This window comes from Cricetulus griseus, chromosome 3 (assembly GCF_003668045.3).
Source record: "Cricetulus griseus strain 17A/GY chromosome 3, alternate assembly CriGri-PICRH-1.0, whole genome shotgun sequence".
Lineage (NCBI taxonomy): Eukaryota > Metazoa > Chordata > Mammalia > Rodentia > Cricetidae > Cricetulus > Cricetulus griseus.
The window spans coordinates 88,349,514-88,370,370 of NC_048596.1; the positions used below are offsets into that span (position 1 = coordinate 88,349,514).

Below are 20,857 nucleotides of genomic sequence, written 5' to 3' on the forward strand. Positions count from 1 at the left end.
TATCCATAAGGATAGTGACCTTGAACTGTGTCTGCCTCCACAGGGATTCTACATTCATCCATACATGGATGCTGGAAGGAGCCATGGATCCCACCCCTTGGCTCAAAGCCCCCTCCCCCTGGCTTTACCAAAACAGTATCTACTGGAGAGAGCCCTACCTGCCTTATCAGAGGTGGTGGAAGCCTGGGAGTGGACTCCTCCAGCTTGGGGCAGCGAGAGGTAGCAGGAGGGCGAGAGGCAGAGCACAAGACAGGCTTACCTATGCCGGAGACACGGTGGCAGTCCTGGGAGGGGAAAGCAGTTCACAGAAGCAGCCCCAGAAGACAGGAAAGAAGAGACAAGTGAGAAAAGGCATGTGGAATGGCGAAGAGGGAAAGCAGACTGGGAGACTCCGCCATGTGGAGGAGCGGAGATGGGACTGGCTAGGTTCCTGCAAGCCCGGCCCGGCTCAGAAACTGGATCCCTGGCTCTAAAGCATGTAGATGGACAAGTTCTCTAGTCCCCTGCTCTGGGACAATGTGTGAATCCCACAGGCCTTGCTTTTGGCTCAAACACAGGGCTCTGGGCCATCAGTGCCAGCCTACACCAGGCTAGGGTGGCCAGCACAGTCCTCCTAGAAACAGAGACTGTCTAGCCCACTCCAGGACAGGGATGTCCAGGCCAAAAGAACAGTCAGGCCTCCAAGAGTGACCGTTGAAACTATGTATAGACAAAGACAAAACTGAAGAAAATTGCCCTTTTGTACAAATCTACTTCCTAGGGAAGTTTAGTTACTCATGATGGGTTTGGCTAACCTTAAGACCAAGGAGCCATTCATGTTTGCCTCTAAAGTTAACCAGGAAAGAAACTGCCCCCTTTTCCCCACCAAATGAGCCCAATTTTGTCATGGCACTAGTGTCCAGCATTGACAAAAGGAATCTGGCTCCAGAGTTTTATAACACAACAACGTATCGAAACATGACAACATACATCCAAAGGCAAGAGAACAGAAAAACCAAGCTATGGGCACAGACTTCAAGTGAGGACTCTGCATAAGCCACAGAAGCCAGCCTGCCCTGTCAAACACAGAGCCCCTGCAGGGCCTGTTAGGGCATGGGGGGAATGAGAGATGCCAGGGAACACTAAGGAAGTCAGTCAAGCCCTTGCTATTATCCGAGCCAGCACCTATGGTCAGGGTGCCTCATCTCACCAGGGATTCGGGCAGTCCTCTCCCACACAGACTCTCAGCTTGAGTTGTCCCATCTCACACTGGCTACAAATCACATTTTGAGTGCAAAACCAAATTAGGAAGTAGATTTAATTACTGTAAGATGGGCACCATCAAACTGCTGCTCACAGGCAGAACACAGGGGCCTGTTGGTGTAAATAGGTTTCTACTGGAATGTTATCACCCCTACTTGTCGAGGGATCCAGTATAGAGGCCTAATGTTCTAACAGGATGGTATGACTCCAAAGTAGAAATGAGCTGCTATCTGACCCCACGGAAACATGAAAGTCTGCTCTTTCATAACCAGGGGCATGAAGCATGAAGTCTTTTTTTTTTTTTTTTTTTTTTTTTTTTTTTTTTTTTGTCAGACCTGGGTGGCAAACTTTAGCCCATCTCTAGCCAGCAGGGTTCTGCCACTGGTAGGGTAGGTCCAGTGACCACATGACAGCATTACCTGTTTCAGAGCTGCAGGGTTCCGTGTGCTCTCCTCAAACTTGGCTAATAGCTGATTGGCCATGGACTTGACTTTGTTCTGATTGCCACTTTCTCTAGCACACTCTTGAATGGAGCCCAAGCTACGGCTGGAGAAGGCTGGCAGCTGCAAAGGTTAAAACAGCACATTGGGATTCAGGTATCATCAGGACATAGGGCTCCTCAGCCAGTTGAGGGAGCAAGTGCAGGCAACAGGGGTGTCCTCTAGAATTGCCACCCACAGCACAAGGCTGTGTCTGAAGGATGGACATAAGGGCTTGGGGACCCAGCAGTTAGGGTTTGAATTCTTTCTCCCTCTCAGCCCTGGACCTAGGTGACTTATATCTCCGAATTTGCCCCTCTACAAAATGGGAAGTGTGTCCCACTTCAAAAGGTTATTGCAAAAAAAAAAATCACTTCTAATAGGGAAGTATTATATAAAATAGTTTCCAAAATACATCATTTTGGCTGAGAAGCAGAGTGTGGTGAGGGAAGTAGGCCTATCATAAGCAAAGGCTTTCGGCTTTCAGCTGCTCTCCTCTGTACTCCCTTTCCCAACTTCGCCCACAGCCCTAATCTTTAAAGAAAAACTAATTCAGAAATAACTTTGGATTTACATAGAAGGTACAAAGAAGTACAGCCTGCTCTTGAGCACACCTCCCCAGCCCCCTTTGATGTAGCTTCGGCAATAATCACAGCACTGTTATCAACGCTACGGAACGGACACTGGCATGATACTGTGACCTGGACCAGGGGCTCTGTTTGGATTGCGTCAGTTTTTCCATTCCCACCCATCTTCTGTTCCAGGCTCCAATCCAGGATCCCACACATTGAGTCATCTTGTCTCCTTAGCCTCCTCCAATCTCTGGCGATTCTGCTATCTTCCTTGGCTCTGACACTTCTGAAGGGCACTAGCCAGTTATTTTATAAAAAGATCTCAATCTGTGTTGGTCTGATATGCTCTCACAATTAGCCTGGGACTGGAGGTTCTGGGAATTCATGGCACAGGGGTGAAGGGTCCTTCGCATCCACCCTATTGGGATGCATGATGGCAATAAGACTCATGAGGGATGATGGGAATCTTGGTTATGATGATGTATAAAATTGAGTTCCATCTCACTTATCTACTAATAAAATTTGAAAATTTCTAGTATTTCCTAATATGTCTTTTCCTGTTCCATGCCATCTTCTCCCACATACTTAGAGCATACCGAGAGTGCTGTGTCTAGTGGGTTGGTGGTCAGGCCCGTGAATGAGACAATGAGTCTTCCCCATAGGAACAGCGTTCTTGAGATGGTAAAGATGTATTCATTCAGAAGAGATGTGTGGGAAGATGTAAGCTAAAGTTGATTGTTATTTAAAATAAGATCCAAACAGAAGCAGGGGGGAAGGGGAAGTGTATGCACAGCACGGTCAAGTGCTGAACAAACACAAAATGGAGAAGCCACTCCCTGCTTCAGCGTATGAAGTGTGGTTGCACATGAATGCATGGTCAAGGGGGTGGATGGAGTCTACCAAGTGAACACTGCACAAAATCAAAGTTGGCCAGAACAGTGGGTCACACAGTTACCAATGCACAAATAATTTTTGCTCCATTTTCAAAACTAGATTTGATTCATTCAGTCAGGGCACCAGGATCTGCATTTCTCTTTCATTTTCATTTTTCGAATGTGTGTGTGTGTGTGTGTGTGTGTGTGTGTGTGTGTGTGTGTGTGCGAGAGAGAGAGAGAGAGAGAGAGAGAGAGGGAGGGAGGGAGAGAGAGAGGAGAGGCTGAGGGAGGGAGAGAGAAAGAAAGAAAGAAAGATAGATAGATAGATTAGATAGATAGATAGATAGATAGATAGATAGATAGATAGATAGATAGATAGATAGATATGCACATGGGTGCCTGTGGAGGCCAGAAGAGGGCATTGAATTCCCTGGAGCTGCAGTTTTAGGCAGTTAAGAGTTGAGCTCTACCTGATGTGGGTGCTGGGAACTGAACTCGGGTTGTCTGGAAGAGCAGTGAGCTTTCTTAACTGCTCAGCCATATCTCCAGCCCCTGAAATCACAGTTCTTGATGGGATCACCCCCAAAATCTCTGGGAACCCTTGAGATGAGGGGAGTGAGCATGTTCATACTGTAAGATGGGAAGTGAACTCCAGATTTTCTTTGATCAGAAAATGAGGTCAATGGTGAGCAGCTGCACTCTATCAGGGTGGGCTCCTGGCTTGACTGATAGCCCACTGCTGGGAGGTGGAACAAGTCTGAGGCATGAACAGTGTTTTACAAAATACAGCAATAGAGCCTCCTCAAACACACAGAAGAGACAAGTAAGTCTCTTATAAGTCCTGGGAATCAAGCATCTATGCAGTTTATAAATTAGCCCATGTGCCTCTGAGTCATCTTTGACATCAGCCGGCAGCCTACTTAAAGCCAGCATCCACACATGATTGGCACATGCATGCTTTCTTTTGCAGAATTAGGATGGCTTTGGAAAATGAAGTGCATGGCTGGGGAGGAGGCTTAGCTGGTAAAAATAATTAGCATACAAAACATGAAGACCTGAACTCAGGTCTCCCCAATACCCAAATAAAAAGCTGAGTGCCGTGACACATGTCCATAGTCCCGGCAGTGGGATGCGAAGGCAGGCTGATCCTTGGGCCTCATTGGCTATCTAGTCAAGCCTTATGGATAAGCTATCATTTCAGTGTCTCAAAAAAACAAGGTAGAGAGCAAACAAGGAAGATGCTTGACATCAGTCTCTGACCTTCACATGCATAAGGTACATGATTATCCTGAAACATATACACACACATGCACAGATAAAATGAAAGGAAGTGCATATCGTATGCCTCTTTAAATTGTTTCATTTAAAGAGAATTCACTCCCACTTGCTCACATTTTCAGAGGGAGGTTCTAGACTTTGACACTATCTCCTACAATTTTCTCCTTTCACCAGATGGTGGCACTTGTGGGTGCCCAACATTTGCCTTAAAGGATACAAGTACAGAAGAAAGCAGCAAAAAGTGCCGAGAGCAGGCCTGCTGGTGTTTCGTTCCTACTTACTATAATTAGTAACTCAATATTAATTAACTATGTTATGTATGTCATCTTATTAATCTAAAAACCCTTCAAAGCCTCAAACATTTTGGGTGTATCGGCACATTTGACAGCCATAGCCCTCACCCCAGGGAGGTTTCATCCCACAAGATTACACAGCTAGGAAATAGTAAAGTGATTAAACTGAGCCTGGATCCCAGTGGTTCATGAGAGAAAAAGCAAAATGGAACCAGGGCCAAACATACCCAAAGCCACTTATTCTCAGGACATGGGCCTTCATACCAACTGAGCCCAGACACACATACCTCTTCCAGATTGTTGGAGCCCTGTCGCCGCCTCTTGTTCATATCATTCTCTTCAGTCTGGGTGTCTACCTGCAATGGCCAAGAAAGCATGGTGAGCTCAGGGCCATGAACACTCAACTGGAAACACAGAAGGATGCATGCTTGTCTGGACACAGCTGTCAGCAGGACACAGCTGTCAGCTGGACACAGCTGGTAGACATGGGAATAGATGGCCCCGCCCATAAGTGCTGCCATGGAGTTACAGCCAGGCACAATGGAAAGTGCTTCTACTCTATCTCAGAACCCCTGTGACACAAGCAGGGCAGGCATCATCTCTATTGCAGTGACTATGGGCTTGCAAGAGGCTTAATCATGTGCCTGAGCTCAGAGCCAGGCCTAGGGATGCCCTCTGTGTTTGCTGCCTTATGGGGGAACTCCCTGACTTTCTCTGTTCCCTGGGCCTCCCATAAAGAAGTGGGGCAGGTTCTCAGGACATGAGTGAGCTGCCCAGGGATTTGGTGTCAAATTAAGCTGCAACCCAGCCACCATTACAAGATTTAATTAATTTCAAATAAATAGTAGCTCCAACCTGAGGATTAGAGATCAAATGTCCAGCTTGCCAAGGATGGTTCAGATTTACTGACTCAGTCACTGTAACTATAACAGACATACTCCCTTCTATAGAGTATTACCTAGCTATCCCAATAACTGCTCATAGCTCACCCCCGATGCCCAAATCTGAACAATCTACTCTAGGCCTGTCAGGCTGGCCTAGGCAGGTGAGGAGGGGCCAAGGGTGGGGTGGAGGCTGAGTGCTGTACCTTCTCCATGCACTTTGGTCCCAGATTAGGTCTATTCCCTAAGGACAGACATCTTAACTACCAGCTTCTCCCAACACTTATCTCCTGCTGGAGTCTGGAGTCACATCCCACAGAGCATGGATCACATCTATGTATTTCTCCCATACTCTGACTTCCTCCACATCACATCCCAGCCTTTCAGACACCATTAATGCAAGAAGAGGTGCCACAGGCTCTCTGTAAACCCAGGCATAACATCCATCCAGGCCCAAGCATAGCTCTTCCTGGCCCCAGAAGGGTTCTTTCAGGCCTGGATACTCTGAAATAGCAGTGTGGGAACACCAGCACAAGTCTACTGTGCATCACTTGAGTCCAATAAATACTCCCGTTACACACACACACACACACACACACACACACACACACACACACACACGCACGCACCATACACACAGCACATATCACACCACATACACATACACCCCACATATACACACACATACCACACATACCACATATACACAACACACACATACACACACACAAACACCTCTGCCATGTTCACCAACTCCATTAAAAGAAAAACCAACCACAGTTTAGTCATGGATATTCGTTCAAAAAATTGACCATAGCACAATAAAACAACAGACCTAAGGGCCCTGCCTCTCTTTAACATCTCCTTCAACTTCTCATAAATCACTATTTTGTGAATGGAAATAATCCTAGTTTAAATGGTTGGACAAACACCAAGAGAAACAGATGACCTTATTTTCAACAATGTTGAGTTTTAGAGGCACAAAGTGTTTGGGCTCCCAGCTCTATCGACTGTGAATGCCACTTAGGCCCCAAGACCAGAGCTGTGAAAGCACAGAATGTCCCATCAACAAGAATGCTTCGTGAATAATCTCAGGGTTCTCTTTGTATTTTTGTTCCCATTTTCAATGAGGACTTGGCTTTTCTCACAAAGAGCAATACATCCCGCTCTCTCCGTTACACTTGACAGCCCAGGGTGGGACCATGCAAATAACTGGAGCCTGGCTAGACCCCATTCAGACATGTGACCTGAGGGCTCACAAAACACAGTCCAGGGTGGTGGGCCCAGTCAGCAGCTCCTAGAAGATCCTAAACCCTTCTGGGAGAATAAATGAAGTTTAAAGGGGCAACCTTTGCTTCTTAGATGCCTCCACTGTAACCCTGGGAAATAAAAAGCATCCACATGGAAAGGTTAGCAATGCACACACAGCTAAACAATGTTTACTTTTCCCTATAGAAAAGTACTATTGAGATGCAGGTCAAAACACAAGTCTAAGAAAACTAATTTTTTTTTATTTTTCTCACTAGAAGCCAAAATTTGACTCAAAACCTCTAACCTAGAGCCATTTGCTTCAGTCGAAATAAACTCTACCTATGTATGATCGTACGAGTGAGCCTAATTAAACTCAGTGGGACACGGGCACACACACGTACACACATGAAAGTCAGAGGGGGACAGGTAGAGAGAAGAGGGTCTTCTGTGAGAATGGGTGTGTGTTAGGGTGGATATGATAAAAGTATATTACATACATGTGTGAGATTGTTAAAGAATAAATAAAAATGCATTTTACAAAAATGGCTCTAATCACTCTGGACTTTATTATACTTGACAAAGAACCAGGAGCATAACAAAACCAAATATTTCTCATGGCCAGGCACAGAGAACTGAGAATAAACAAATGACTTATGTTTTCTTCCTATTAACTTTTCCAGCTCTTTTACCCTAGGAACATTTTCTTATCATGGTTTTCCAAGGATTCGAAAGAGTTGATATGCCAAAAGTCATTTATTAAACTAAATGGTTTCCCTCTTTAAATAACAATCAATGCCACATATCCGCTAGTCTGATTATTAATCTGACTAGCTGAAGACAGCCATGTCCCCACACATCCTGAGTTATTTTGACTCAATGCAAACAACATTTATATTTAGTTATCTGGCCTAGTCTAACCATGGAGGAATTTAGATCTGATTCAGTTAGATATCAGCTTTGATACTTAAAAAGATGGCCAGTGACACTAGCAAGAAAGATCTTTCTTCAAGGAATCATGGATTCAGGTGCTAGTCTGTGGCGAGTGATGTTCAGAAAATCACCTAGCTACATTGACTTCAATGCCCTCACTTATAGAAAAGAGTCTAACACTATTTACTCATAAGCTACTGTGAAGGTTGATGGAATCACAGAATGTAAAACACTTCTTAAACTACACATTGCTGTCCAAGCATTAATTCTATTAAAAATAGAATTTTAAACATCTGAATTCTTTGATAATACTTGTATAACTTATTAAAATGTAACATCTCCAAGTCCAAGTTTCCCTACCCACTACACTGCAAAGACATTATATTCCCAACCTTCCTCCAAAGGATGTATGTAAAGGCAGTAGATGGATAGATGGGTTCATGGGCAAATGGACTGATGGGTAGGTGATAGACTGATGGATGAGTAGACTGATGAATAGATGGATGGATAGATAGGTGGATGGACTGTGAATGGATGGATAGATAGATTGATGGTTGGTGGGTGGGTGAATAGATAGATAGATTGGTGGGTGGGTGGATGAATGAATGGATGGGTGGATGGGTAGTGGGTAGGTGAATGGACCAATGTATAGACAGGTAGGTAGATGGATAGTTGGTGAGCAGGCTAGATTAATAGAAGAGGCACTTTAAAAACCTGTGGGCTATAGAGCAACATCTGGACCACTCTGACCACCCACAGGGTTATGCTGTGTGTGACTTCACTTCTACCAGGAACCAGTGCTGGTAGAGCAGGACCTAGATGAATAGGGAAAGTCTCTGGGCTACCCAGCTGACTTTTGGAATGTGAGTGTGAGGTCAGCCTGGTCTCACACAGTGAGACCTAGTCTCAAAAAAAGTCTTTATCATATTCAAATTAAACTCATGATTTTGTGTTAGGCTATATTCATAGATATTCTGGGGGTATACTTCCACCTTCAGGTTACAGGTTGGATATCCTAAATAAAATGGCAATTATTCTTCAGACCTGTGGTCTCCAAACTGTGTAGCTACATATCCCATGATACCAGAGTGAACCCAGAGGAATGGCAGGACACTCAGTAGCATCTGTCCAACATCTTGACAATAATCAGTATTTGGACTTAACTGCTTAGGGAATAGGGCATGGGCATTTTCTCTCTGGTCTTGGAGTACTGTGAAAAAGTCACAGACACTAAGGGTTCTAGAAGTTCACTACACCCTGGGCTTGTGTTGATTAGTGTTTGACAATGTGGCACAAACAGGAGTTACACAGGAAGAAGAAACTTCAACTGAGGAAATGACTCCACAAGGCTGGCCTAATGTGGACAAGTCTGTGGGGCATTGTCTTGACTGCTCATTGATGTAGGAGTGCCCAGCCCACTGTGGGTGGTACCATGTCAGAGCAAGTGGCTCTAGGTTGTAGAATAAAGTGGGCCAGCCATGGAGAGTGAGCATTCCTCCATGGGCTCTTCTTCAGTTCTCACCACCAGATTCCCGATCTGAGCTTCTTCTCTGGATTCCTTTGATCATGCACTGAGACATGGAGTGTAAACCAAATAAACTGTCTCCTCGCCCAACTTGGTCTGGCCCATGTTTTATCACGGCAACAGAGAAGCAAGCTAGTATGGGACTCAAAGCCAAGAGCCCCACATCATTCACTTTTGTATAATTACTCCTATCATTAAAACAACTAAAACCACAGCGTTAGTTAGTGGGGCACTATGACTATTGAATGACTGACTGACTGACTGACTGACTGACTGACTGAATGAATGAATGAATGAATGGAGATGTGAGACTGTAGACTACTGTCATACCGTTGCCACTTAACTAATGTCCATCATACCCTTGATCTGAAATGTCTAGTGACATGAGAAATAAGCCACTTCACCACTCCGGGAGCAGAGCTAACCTGGGTTCACTCTGCAAACATGCACACACTGAGCTATGTGCACATCTTTTGAGTCTTTATCTACATAGTTTGTCAACATAAACAAATCCGGACACGAAATTATCCTTTCTCTTCCATCTGCAGTGAGGAAGAAATGAAAGACCAGCCTGAGACTTACCCGTGGGGTCCTCTTCCTGGGAAATGTGAGGTTGAGATAGTTATTAGGAATGAATGATTTGCTCAAGCCAAAGTCAGCATTTTCTCCATAGTTTTTACGCCAGGAATCTGTTGAGAAGTAAAAGCAACATTGGGACGCAGGGCCACGTGGTGATGTTGTAACCTGTGGGTGCCCTTCTAGAATAATTTCCTCATCCCACCCTTTATGAAGCCTTTAATGACTGAGAAGTGTGGGGAGGCCACTATATCTCTTCAAGGTAGTCATCCTTGTTTGGCCTCTGAGTCAAAGGGAAGGTGTCTTGAAGTTGTAGAGTAGACAGCACCAGCCAGCTCAGGCTGGGGGACAGAGATGCTACTAGACACAGGCTCCATGCTTACCCATGGGTCTCAGTGGGGTGCCCCGGAAGAGCTCATAGAACTTGGAGAGGTACATGACCATGCTGAGCTTGTCAGGCTCCTGAGTCGATGCCATCTCTTTGCCTGTAGTCACTGGCAGGATCCCAAACTCACGCTTGGCCACATCAAATGCCAGTTGATTGTTCTCCACAGCGTCATCTTCATTCAGTGAGTCAAAGTTGCTGGAGGACCAATACCAGTTAAATTTCAGAGTGAGACAGGAGGCACTGAGCCCATAATGAGCACTGTAGGCTGATAAACTTTTAGCCACATTGGGTCCCAACCTCAAGCCCAGGAACATGCCTTGCTTATGAAGGGATTTAATGAGACCATGATTATACCACTGACCTAGACTGAAGCCATCAAAAAATGATTTACTCTTTTTGGGAAATATAGGAGTCACTTTAATTATTTCTCTTTTTCATTTTAATTGCTATGGTAACGGGATCTTTCCCAAACCAATCAAATTATATGTATCATATGAAGATGAGATTCCCATCTCTTCATGGGTAGATGAGTTTGATAGGTTTCTATCAGCCCTATAGGAAGGGTTTACACATGGGTGAGCATCTGTGCTGATCCCCAGGTCTATAGTTATTATTCTTTGGACATCATGAAGGGTTTCTAGAATGTTATCTTGTCTTCCAGTTGACCCTGCCATTTTGCCAACACACGAATAAGCCTTAGAACATTCTAGAAAGGATCTGGGTGCCAAAAAATACTTCTTTGGCTAAGTAGATTTCTCTTATACTTCCTGTATTGGGGGATGGGGCTTTGAGGCCTATGCTTAATTTCCAAAATGTTGCTATTAGGGTTGGGGGGGGCGAAGTGGTGAGACACAACCACTGATTCTATGATGACTGTCATGTACCAGGGACACAGGTCATACAGGTTGCTGTCTAAACAAGGGAAAAGCAAGTTTTAGAAAACCATCCAACCAGAACTTGCAGAAATAAATACTGATCCAGGTTGGGTGTCTTCACCCAGAGAAGGCTGGGGTTCCTTGTGTCCAGGATCTACACTCACATCAGCTCTGGTCGGAAGCGGTGAATGATGGCACACAGGGCCAGGCCACTGCGCCAGGATGTGGTCAGGTCAGTGACGTGGACATGCTGGTAACCCTCTGTCTGCTGCTGGCACCAGGTTAAAAGCTTGTTAGGCCGGATGTCTGACTCTGTGGGGAAGATATAGGTGTTGAGGCTTTTCAGAAATTCCAGAGAGTTCAACCTGAGCATCACTCCCACTGGCTGGGAATCAGGAAGGGTGGATGGCATAGATGCAACTCTGGTGGCCACTGCACAGGAAGCACACTTTCTAGCAGTACCATCCCTAGGGTCCACTATGGCTAGGGTCCAGGGTTGGAGGCTAGGAACACAGACCCTGTATCTATTAGGTGATACTAATGACATGGGGCTGTCATGGACAGAGGTGCTCATGACCAGGTTTGATGCAAGCTGGCCCAGGGAGAACTCCCTAAAGAAAGTGTCTGGGGATGTGTATTTGAGCTGGCTATTGAAGAATGTCTAGGAATTCATCAGACAGAAGCATTTCAGGAAAACAGGATGGAGTGACAGCAAAGAATGTGGAGAGCCTGCCATGCTTGTGTAACAATAAAAGTTTATTACTGTAAACTGTTTTATAGCAGCTGGGCATGTGGTGTGTGCAGGGGAGGGAGGGAGCAGCTCGACAGAGAGGTAGTGGGAGTGTCTCTGGGATGTAGAGGAAAGGGGCCCAAGAGAAGGGCTGTTGGGGAGTTACTCATTGAACCATTCTTCCCTTGTCTCCCAGCATCACTCTGTGCCAGTGTTGTATCAGGATTAGGAAGATAAGGAGAGGGGGAAAGCCCCAGGAATCTGTGGTCTAGCTGCTGGGGAGATAGGACACTCATCCTGGAAACAATAGGCAAAGAAAACCCAGCCCTGTGAACTCCCTACAGTGGACTTTCCTGTGCTAAGTGCTCGGCAAGTAACTGTATGTCTTAATTCTAATAATCCTGTCTTACTCTTGCTCTTATAGATGAGGTAATTGAAGGACAAAGGGGCTCTTTGTCCTTCAAGGTCACATGGATAACGGGGCAGAGGTAGGCTGGCCTGGGTTTGAGCAAGCCTCATCCCCTGCACAGCTCGTCCCAGGGTCCCAGAGAGGCAACTCACCCCGCCTGGAGAGGCTAACAGATCTCCGCACTGAGCCCCATCCCTCGAGAGAGACGCCGTCCAGCTCCTTAGTGATGTATAAATGCTTCACCTACGAGCAGGAAAAGACCACACATCTGCTCATCAGTTCCCAGATCCTGGGCTGGAAGCCTTTCTATGCTCCACACCATATTCCCTACCTGGTACTACTTTCCTCAGATGTTGGCTGGTATGACTGTCAGCAGGGCATCCAGACAACTGAGTCACAGACAACAGGCCTCAACTGTCTTCCCAAATGAGGAAGAACTGACTGAATATCTAATTTCCTAGTAGGAACCCATACTATTCTTTGTCCTATTAATTGAAGATGATAGAGGTGGGGTGGATAAATGATGTCCAGACCTATGCATGGTAAGGAAGCGAGGTGATACCTAGGTAAGTGGATTATGTCTGAGAGAGAGGGAGACATAATCAGTGTCACATTTTCACAGTGACAAATTAACACTTGAAAATATATAAATAAGCACATATGCACAGTACCATTTGTGTTCTATTCTCTACTATAGACTATAAAGAGGCCTATAGGCCTCTATTGTACCTTTGCCTCTTGTGGGGAATAGAATTGTCTCTACCCTTTTGCTAGCAAGTTTTGGTGGCCTCAGTTTCAGGACTGTGACAATTTATGAAACCATTCTTTTTCCTCAGGTCACTATGGGGCTTGAGACAGGCTTGGGAGCAGGCTTACCTGGTGAGGCCTCACGCAGTGCAAGTTGAGGTTTGGGTATCGTGTTGCTGGGTCCAGTGTGTACTGCTCAAAATTCTTGTTGATGTTCTCTGGGGTTGTCTGAGGTAACAACCGGTAAAGACTTTCTCTGCAGGGAGTCAGAGCCCAGAGGTCAGGGGTTACTCTTGTCACCTCAGACCCTTTTTCCTGTGCTCTCCTAGTCTCCAGTCTCCCTGGTTCCAGGGAAGGCCTCTGGGTGTGTTTGTATAATCCTCAACTGTAACCTGACACTGAGAGCTGTAAAATGTGGAGTCGGGACAGGAAGGGAGAGAGGAAAGACTGTCCAGGTGATAGGGACATGGTTTCCTTCCTTAGGCAGGAGGCAGGAATGCAGGCCCAACATCTCAGTAGCCTCTGGTTCAGCTAAAGCCACCACCCAGCCACAATGCTCCTCTGACCTGCCTCTGTGGCTGCAGTGGTCCATACCCAAGGCCATCAAAAGTCTGTCTCCCATATCAGCACTAACTCTCCCAGTCAGCCATCTGTTCATGGTCCATGGCCAGCAGCAAGGGTCTGGGAGGAAGCCAGGCCTTCAACTGTAGGAGAGGCCTGGAAGGTCACAGAATCCCTACCCAGGACACTGTGCAATGTCCTTGAAGACTTCCTTAAATAAACCTCTTGGGCCTTGTGTAGATGAGAAAAGTCAGAAAGTCCTGATTTAGGACTAGAGCATGTCAAGATTTGTCTCTATCATGGACACCAGAGAAACTCACTGATGGAGAGGGATTATGTCACAGAGTGTCCTTGAAGACTCTGAAATCACATCAGGCTACATGTGGGATGGCAGATTATGCTCAATGCAGAGGCTGCAGGACAGCCAGCCTGGTTCTACTCCCGCCTGAGCCTTCTACCCAGCAGCACCCCAGTTAAGAGGTGCTCTTGAGGCTCACCTTTCGGCTAGCACCTCCAGGGGAGGGGTGCCCTGGTCCCAGCTCTTTACCATCCATGCCGTGTCAAAGGCTGCCAGGAAGCCCCTTGCGCAGCCTGTGCCCATGGGCCAAAATGGCTGTAAAAGATTACAGATGTCAAATTCTCATTGATTCTAGTGACTCCCAGTCTCCTCTCCCATTCTATCTGGCACGCTCTGGTTGCCAGCTCTGAGCCAGAGCAAGGGCAGAACCCTGTGGCCCACAGCTTACCCAGAATTCCAGGTAGCTGTAGCACAATTGTGAAGGGTGAAATAGCCCCACGTATAGCAAAGCTTCCTGGGGGCTATGGAAGAGAGAGAATGGAAGCAGGGAATGCTTCCCTTTTGTTCATTGTAAACATCGGATGGGATTCTGATCTCCTTCCATTTGGGAAGATCAGTGGCAAAGGCTTTGTGGCTAGAAAACTCTGGAGCCTGCCAGAGCACTTAACACAGGAGAAGAATAAGGACTGGGGAGGTTGGGAGGGAGACAGGGATAGAAGCAACATGCCACAATAAGGGAGAACAAGGACTAATGTGGTCAAGTCAAGGATAAACAGCTTGCCCCATAGTGTATCCAGAGCAGGGTTTGCAACCTGGCTCTCAGCCTTGGATAATTTTGCAGACATTGTCAGAGTTCATATTAAGATCAGAAGCTAATCCTCAAATGATCATTTATCTAAGGATCCTTGCACTCATGTGGTCGTGAGGGAAAACCCCTTGTCTCCACAGGCCCCCTCACACTCTGGAAGATTTCTATACTGCAAGGCCACGAAGGGCTACCCACATGGGTAACAGGTCCCAGCCATGCTTAGGGTCTACATGTTGTGTGGAGGACAGTCCTGGGCTCCAGATCAGGGCTGGTTAGTTTTGTTCTTCAGTCTAGAAGCAACCAGAAGAAGCTGCAATAGGAGCAAAGGCTTCTGCTACAGGCAAACCAATGCCAGAATACAGCCAAAAGGGTTAGTTCCCAGGCCAACATGGCCTTGGCAGAGGTCTGCCTATTGTCTGAGAACCTGCCCTTCCCTGGGATGTTGGCAGCAGGGGCTATAAGCCTGAGTACAGATGCAGAGATCTGAACTGTACCATAACTAAGGGCTCCAGGGGCAGGTGGTACCTCAAGCAAGCTGTCACCCACAAGGGCCACAAGCAGCTGGTGTGCTTGGCGCTCACGCATCAGGGCTGCGTTCTCCGAGGCATACATGGAGGTAAAGTCGAACATGGCCACATCAGGCTGCCCATTGTGATTTATGGCGAAGTCTAAGGATGGCAGCTGGTAATTGGTGGCAAAATCTGCGGCTTCTCGGGCATAGGAGAGCAGGTTATCCTGGTTCACATTCTCAGTACACAGCAGCATCTCTGTGTCAATGTAGTCCTGGGGAAGATCAAAACCTACGTCAAGATCTCCTTCCTCTCCAAAGGGCTAGATTCAGACCCCCTTTAGACAAAAAAACATAGGATAAGTCTTTATAGGGATGCAAGTCAAAACAGAAACAGAGGGGCTGGGCGATGAATCAGTCTGTAAAGCATTTGCTGTGCAAACATGAGGGCCTGAGTTCGATCCCTAGAACCCACATTAAAAAGCCAGGTAGACCCTGCCTGGGGAGAAGAGGGGGGTGGCTAGGGGCAGGTGGGATGTTGGGGGGGAGGGGAGGGAGAGGGAGAATGGATTGACATCTGAAGCAAGTTTGTTCCTAATTTGAACTAATAAAATAAAATAAAAAGAATAAAACCTGAAAAAAAAAAAGCCAGGTAGAAAACTGTGTGATTATAATCTCAGTGCTTGGGAGGCAGAGACAGAAGGATCCCCAGGAGTCTTTTGCTAGCCTGCCTATCCTAATGGTTGAATTCCAGGCCAGTGAAAGACCTCATCTCAAAAGACAAGATGATGGCTCCAGAGGAATCACCCCAGTAGCCAAGGTCGGACCTCCACAGAGACGTATACATGTGCATGTGTGTCTGCAGGACTGCAGGAAGTGTGTGTGTGTGTGTGTGTCTGTGCGTGTGTGTGTGTGTGTGTGTGTGTGTGTGTTTGTGTGTGTGCATGCATGTATGAACCAAAACTAGAAAACCAGAGGCAAGGAAATAAACACATGGTCCAGTCACAGTGGTTAGCATGGCTGTGATTAAGCACCCAGTTTGGCTTTGGGCTTCTTGGCATCCAAGGCAAAGGCGAAACGTGATATGGGCTTTCCTTATCAGAAAATGAAACATAGCAATTCCTCATGGGAGGCAAGGTTTTCCTGGAATGGAATGCTGAAAGATCTCTCTCTTGTAGGAATTTAGACAGAGGACACTGGGAACTGTAATGAACAGTGGACTTGATAACAGCCTCCTGGCAAACAAGGAACACATTGCACATGGCTGGTTCTGATGATAACTTTCAGTACAATTAAGAGACAGAGGAACAAGCCAGTGATTTAATAATGGGTGGATTTAAGCTCCTGGGGTGCAGATATGCTATGGTTAGTGGTCAAACAAGATCAGAAAAAAAGAGGGTGTGCTGTGTCACTCTCTGGATTTCTTTCCACACTCAATTGCCCACTTTTCTGTGATGCTGAGGATGCTGATGGCTTGGCTGTGAAAGTGGGCAATGGCCTAATTCTCTGCTGGGGTGGAGATGCCTGCAGTTAGACAATGAGAAAACTCATCCCAGAGATGCAGAGTACTAGAGAATGAAGAGAAAAGTTTAGAAGATTTCCAAAGTCTATTCTGCTCATCTTTGGCAAAGAAACTTAAAGGCCACCTTTCCTAAAGATGATGTGAAAGAGCAAGTTTCCATGATGGAACATTCGCTAGTGTGTATGAAAACCTGCGTTCCGTCTCCAGCGCTGAATAGAATCGACAGTGGTGAGATGTGCATGTAATTTCAGTATGTAGAAGATGTGATCAGGAGCTCAATGTCATCCTCAGCTACAAAATGATTTCAAGGCCAGCCTGGCATACATGAGACCCTATCACAGTTGGAATGCTGTTTAGTTTTATTCTGAGTCTCCATTTTCTCATTTGCAAAACCATAATTACAAGACTCCTCCTTGGAGTCATATGACAATGAAGTGAGACTATGTACATGAAATGCCCTATGCCATGCCTGGCACATAGGAAGTGCTCGATAGATGCCCTACCAATTCATAATGTCATATGATGAGATGCCAACTGGAACTATCCAAGGTGCCAGTATGAGCACATCTACAGGTCCCAAGATATACAACCTCCTCTATATCCAGAGTGGCCTTCTGTTTCCATTTCCTGTGATTTCAAATACTCTATTTTAGAAATTCTAATATTTCCTTGGAGAATGTACCCAGCATTCATGCAAGAGAGGACTGAAGAAGCCACCTCAGCACACCCGAGGGAAGAAGAGGACCTCATATCACCAGACTGACCAGCCAGCAGTCAGCAGATGTGGAAGATGTGAAAGCCCAGGGCTATAACAGTTGGTATGTGTGTGTGGGCGGGGTGAGGCTAGCTTCACCTGTCTGACCCACAGCCTCTGCCCACATCCCATGCTCTCAGCAGAGGCCCAGCCAAAGTGGAGGAGGCCTGGGTTACTCATGCTTCCAGGCCAGATGCCAATATGAGCTGTTGAGAAGACAGGCATGCTGTACTCTGGCAAGCAACAGTGAGTGGTCCCAGTCCAGAACAGGACCTGGAACAAGGCAACTGACCTGGGGCTGTAGGACCCTTATGGTGAAAGTGTAAGCACTGGAGCTCTAGAAGAGTGAGGCCTGACCAAAGCCCTGGTCCTTCCCACCTCCTCTCTCTCTCATTTTTATTCATCCACATGTGTGTGTCTATGTAAGCATATGCCACATGCATGCACTGCCTGTAGAGTTCACACGATGGCACTGGATCTTCTGGACCTGGAGTTGCAGTCAGTTGGAACCTCCTGATGTGGGTGAGAGTTACCCAACGTGGGTCCTCTGGAAGAACAGCAAATTCTCTTAACCTCTAAGTCATCTCTTCAGCCCCACCTTGTTCTCTTTCTATACTTGATGATGCATGCTAGGCCTAGTGTGTGTGGCTGCAATCTCAGCTCTTGGGAGGCTGAGGCAAGAAGATGGAGAGTTTGAGGACAGCCTGGGCTATACGGCAAGACATTATCTCAGAGCAAAAATAATAAATAAAACAAGAAGCAAAGCCACAGAGAGAAACCAAAGAGCCAACAGGACAGAAGAAGTGTCCAAACAAGTTTGGGGGTGAAGAACCCAAAAAACCACTGTCTACCAGACAGTGTGCTAAGCATGATATATGCGCGCGCGCGCACGCACACACACACACACACACACACACAAGTGTGTGTGTGTGTGTGTGTGTGTGTGTGTGTGTATTCCTCATGCATCTCCCACTCCCACACAGTCATGTCTCAAGAACACTCTTCAGAGGATTTACAGGAGTTATTCATTTTATAGATATAAGACTGAGATTCATGAAAAAAAAATCAAAATCTTAGCCACCATCCTAAGTTAGCTCATAGGAGAACTGGATCTCTGCTCATCTCTGATGGCACAAAGAGTGAGTACTCTCCCATGGCAAAGGGACACAGTGTGAGGCTCCCAAGTGATGGCATCTCTATGTTCCACAAGGAACAAAGAGTCCCATCTCCAAGTGAATGTGACCTTCTAGAGAAGGAGTGGGGCCAAACAAAGAATGACATTTGCAGAAGGGAAAGATTCAGCTGATCATATTCTGGGCAAAGGTCTCTCACCACAACCGGTTTGAAACATATCTGTGTGGATGAGTAGTGACACAATGCCAAAGGCAAGGAGGGTGCCCGGCAGTTTCTCTTTCCCTTCCCCCTTGCATGGGTTCCAGCAGGACAGTATCTTCTCTCACATCTACTAATGCTGCCAGTCCATGTTGCCTGGGCAAAGACAGATGAGAAATCGCTGTTGATAGGTACGTACATTAATGATGACGCCTTTGTCCAGCAGGCTCTGCTTCTTGGCTGTCATGACAAAGTAGTGGGTACAGTCCTTGTAGTAAACAATGTTCTCGAGATCAATCCCTGAAAGGAGAAACATTCAGACTCAGTTTACCAACCTGCACCTTGCTTCATTCCAGGTCTCATTATGCATGTGTAGAAGATGCAATAAGGCATATAAGATGAATAATGAAGACATATCAGACTGGGGAAGGTAGAAGAGAGGACCAGGAGTCATCCAGACTAAAGCAGCTAGCTTTTATGATTGTACAGACACATGTTCAAAAACAAAACAACCAAACAACATAAATAACCACAGGCGTCCAGTATTTCTAAATTAAAGGTAGATAGAAAGTGTTATAAGAAGTGCTGGACAGGACCATGGATGCTAAGCAAAAACCAACTTTGAACCTGACTATTGCTGGAGGCTTCTTGTCCCATCAGGTCCTGGTTCCTCTCTGCCTACCTTTCCCAGAATTCTCCTTGTCTCCTAGACCCACCTATCTTTCTGCCTCTATTGGCCAAACAGTGTTTTATTCATGAACCAATAAGAGAAACATTTATACAGAAGCACATCCCCCATCACCTGACCGTATGGCTCAGGCCCCATGCACTGTGTGTCCCACAGAGTATGTATACCATGTCTTTACTTGCATGAGATAACCCAGGTCAATGGAACAACAGCTCTAGATTAGAGGCCTAGATTGCATCATGGTATGTGGGCATGTGCCTGTGCCTGTGTGTAGGCCAAAAGACAATCTAGGGTATCATTTTTCAGGTACCTACCTCCTGGAGACAGGGTCTATCATTGACTCAAAGCTCAGCAACTAGACTAGACTGGCCAGCCAGTAAGCCTCAGGGATGTTCCTGTCTCCACACCCTAGAACTGGGATTATAGCATACACCACCACACCCAAATTTTTATGTAGGTTCTGGGAATTGAATTCAGATCCTTAGAGGAACCATCCCCCCAGCCCTAGATCTCATCCTTTGTCCTTTCCATGGACAGCAACACATTCACACATTAGGATTCTGCACTTAAGGTCATGCTATAAGATGACCACTTAGCTCCGTGTTCTTAAAGAAATGTGGGAAGGCTCAGCCACTGCCAGCAGCTTCATCTGAGGACTTAACAGAAAGTCAAATCATCAGGGATACTGAATTAGAAACTGGGTAGGGCCAATACTTCAAGTCTTAGGCTTCCTGGGTGATTCTGATGGTCACTAGAATGTGAGATCCTTGGGCTTAGCTTATGTAAAGGGAAGCGACAGGTACACAGTGACCTTAAAGCATACACACAAAGTGTGCTGGGTAACCATAGCAACACCCTCATTATTACAGTAAAATAGGAAACAGCCATGCATGCAGAAGGCCCCCAAGAGAATCAAAGGAAATGTATTGTTGTCACTGATGTGAGACAATGACTTACAGTGGAACAACAGCCAAGTTTAAAGGAAGCTCCTGAAAGCTTTGGAGAAACACACGCAACATCCTGCCATGATCCCTATTTGGTGGTTTGGATATTTATTTTCTTTGTTTCTAAGGGGAAGGAAGGGCTGGAAAATTAAGTATTAAATCATTCAAAGGATATAATACTCTGGAAAGGAAATATTAAAACTTGTAATAATAAATTGTGGAGGCTCAGAGGAACATAAGATGGCAAATATCATTGTGACCAGAAAGAGGCAGAGCCCAGCAACTTAGCCCATTCCAAGAAGATGAACCTTATAGAAAATGATTCCATGGAAAGTGGTACCTTAACAGGAAACTCATAGAAGGTGGAGATCAGAGGTCAGAGTTTTAAGTG

General features: G+C 46.0%; 1 protein-coding gene across 7 annotated transcripts in view; it reads right to left on the reverse strand.

The window, feature by feature from the left end:
* Mical2 (microtubule associated monooxygenase, calponin and LIM domain containing 2) overlaps window positions 1-20,857 on the reverse strand; it is a 132,370-nt gene that overhangs the window by 23,791 nt on the left and 87,722 nt on the right. For 6 of the 7 annotated variants that reach the window (XM_035442284.1, XM_027410100.2, XM_035442281.1 and 3 more), the window contains 10 exons: window positions 19,034-19,134; window positions 15,244-15,501; window positions 14,110-14,225; window positions 13,181-13,307; window positions 12,457-12,547; window positions 11,330-11,477; window positions 10,286-10,485; window positions 9,909-10,015; window positions 5,027-5,095; window positions 1,662-1,805 (listed from right to left, as the gene is read on the reverse strand). In XM_035442284.1, coding sequence (XP_035298175.1) covers window positions 1,662-1,805; window positions 5,027-5,095; window positions 9,909-10,015; window positions 10,286-10,485; window positions 11,330-11,477; window positions 12,457-12,547; window positions 13,181-13,307; window positions 14,110-14,225; window positions 15,244-15,501; window positions 19,034-19,134 — 1,361 coding nt within the window. Of the gene's footprint in view, window positions 1-158; window positions 285-1,661; window positions 1,806-5,026; window positions 5,096-9,908; window positions 10,016-10,285; window positions 10,486-11,329; window positions 11,478-12,456; window positions 12,548-13,180; window positions 13,308-14,109; window positions 14,226-15,243; window positions 15,502-19,033; window positions 19,135-20,857 lie in introns of all 7 variants that reach the window. The other variant, XM_035442286.1, reaches the window with a different exon arrangement.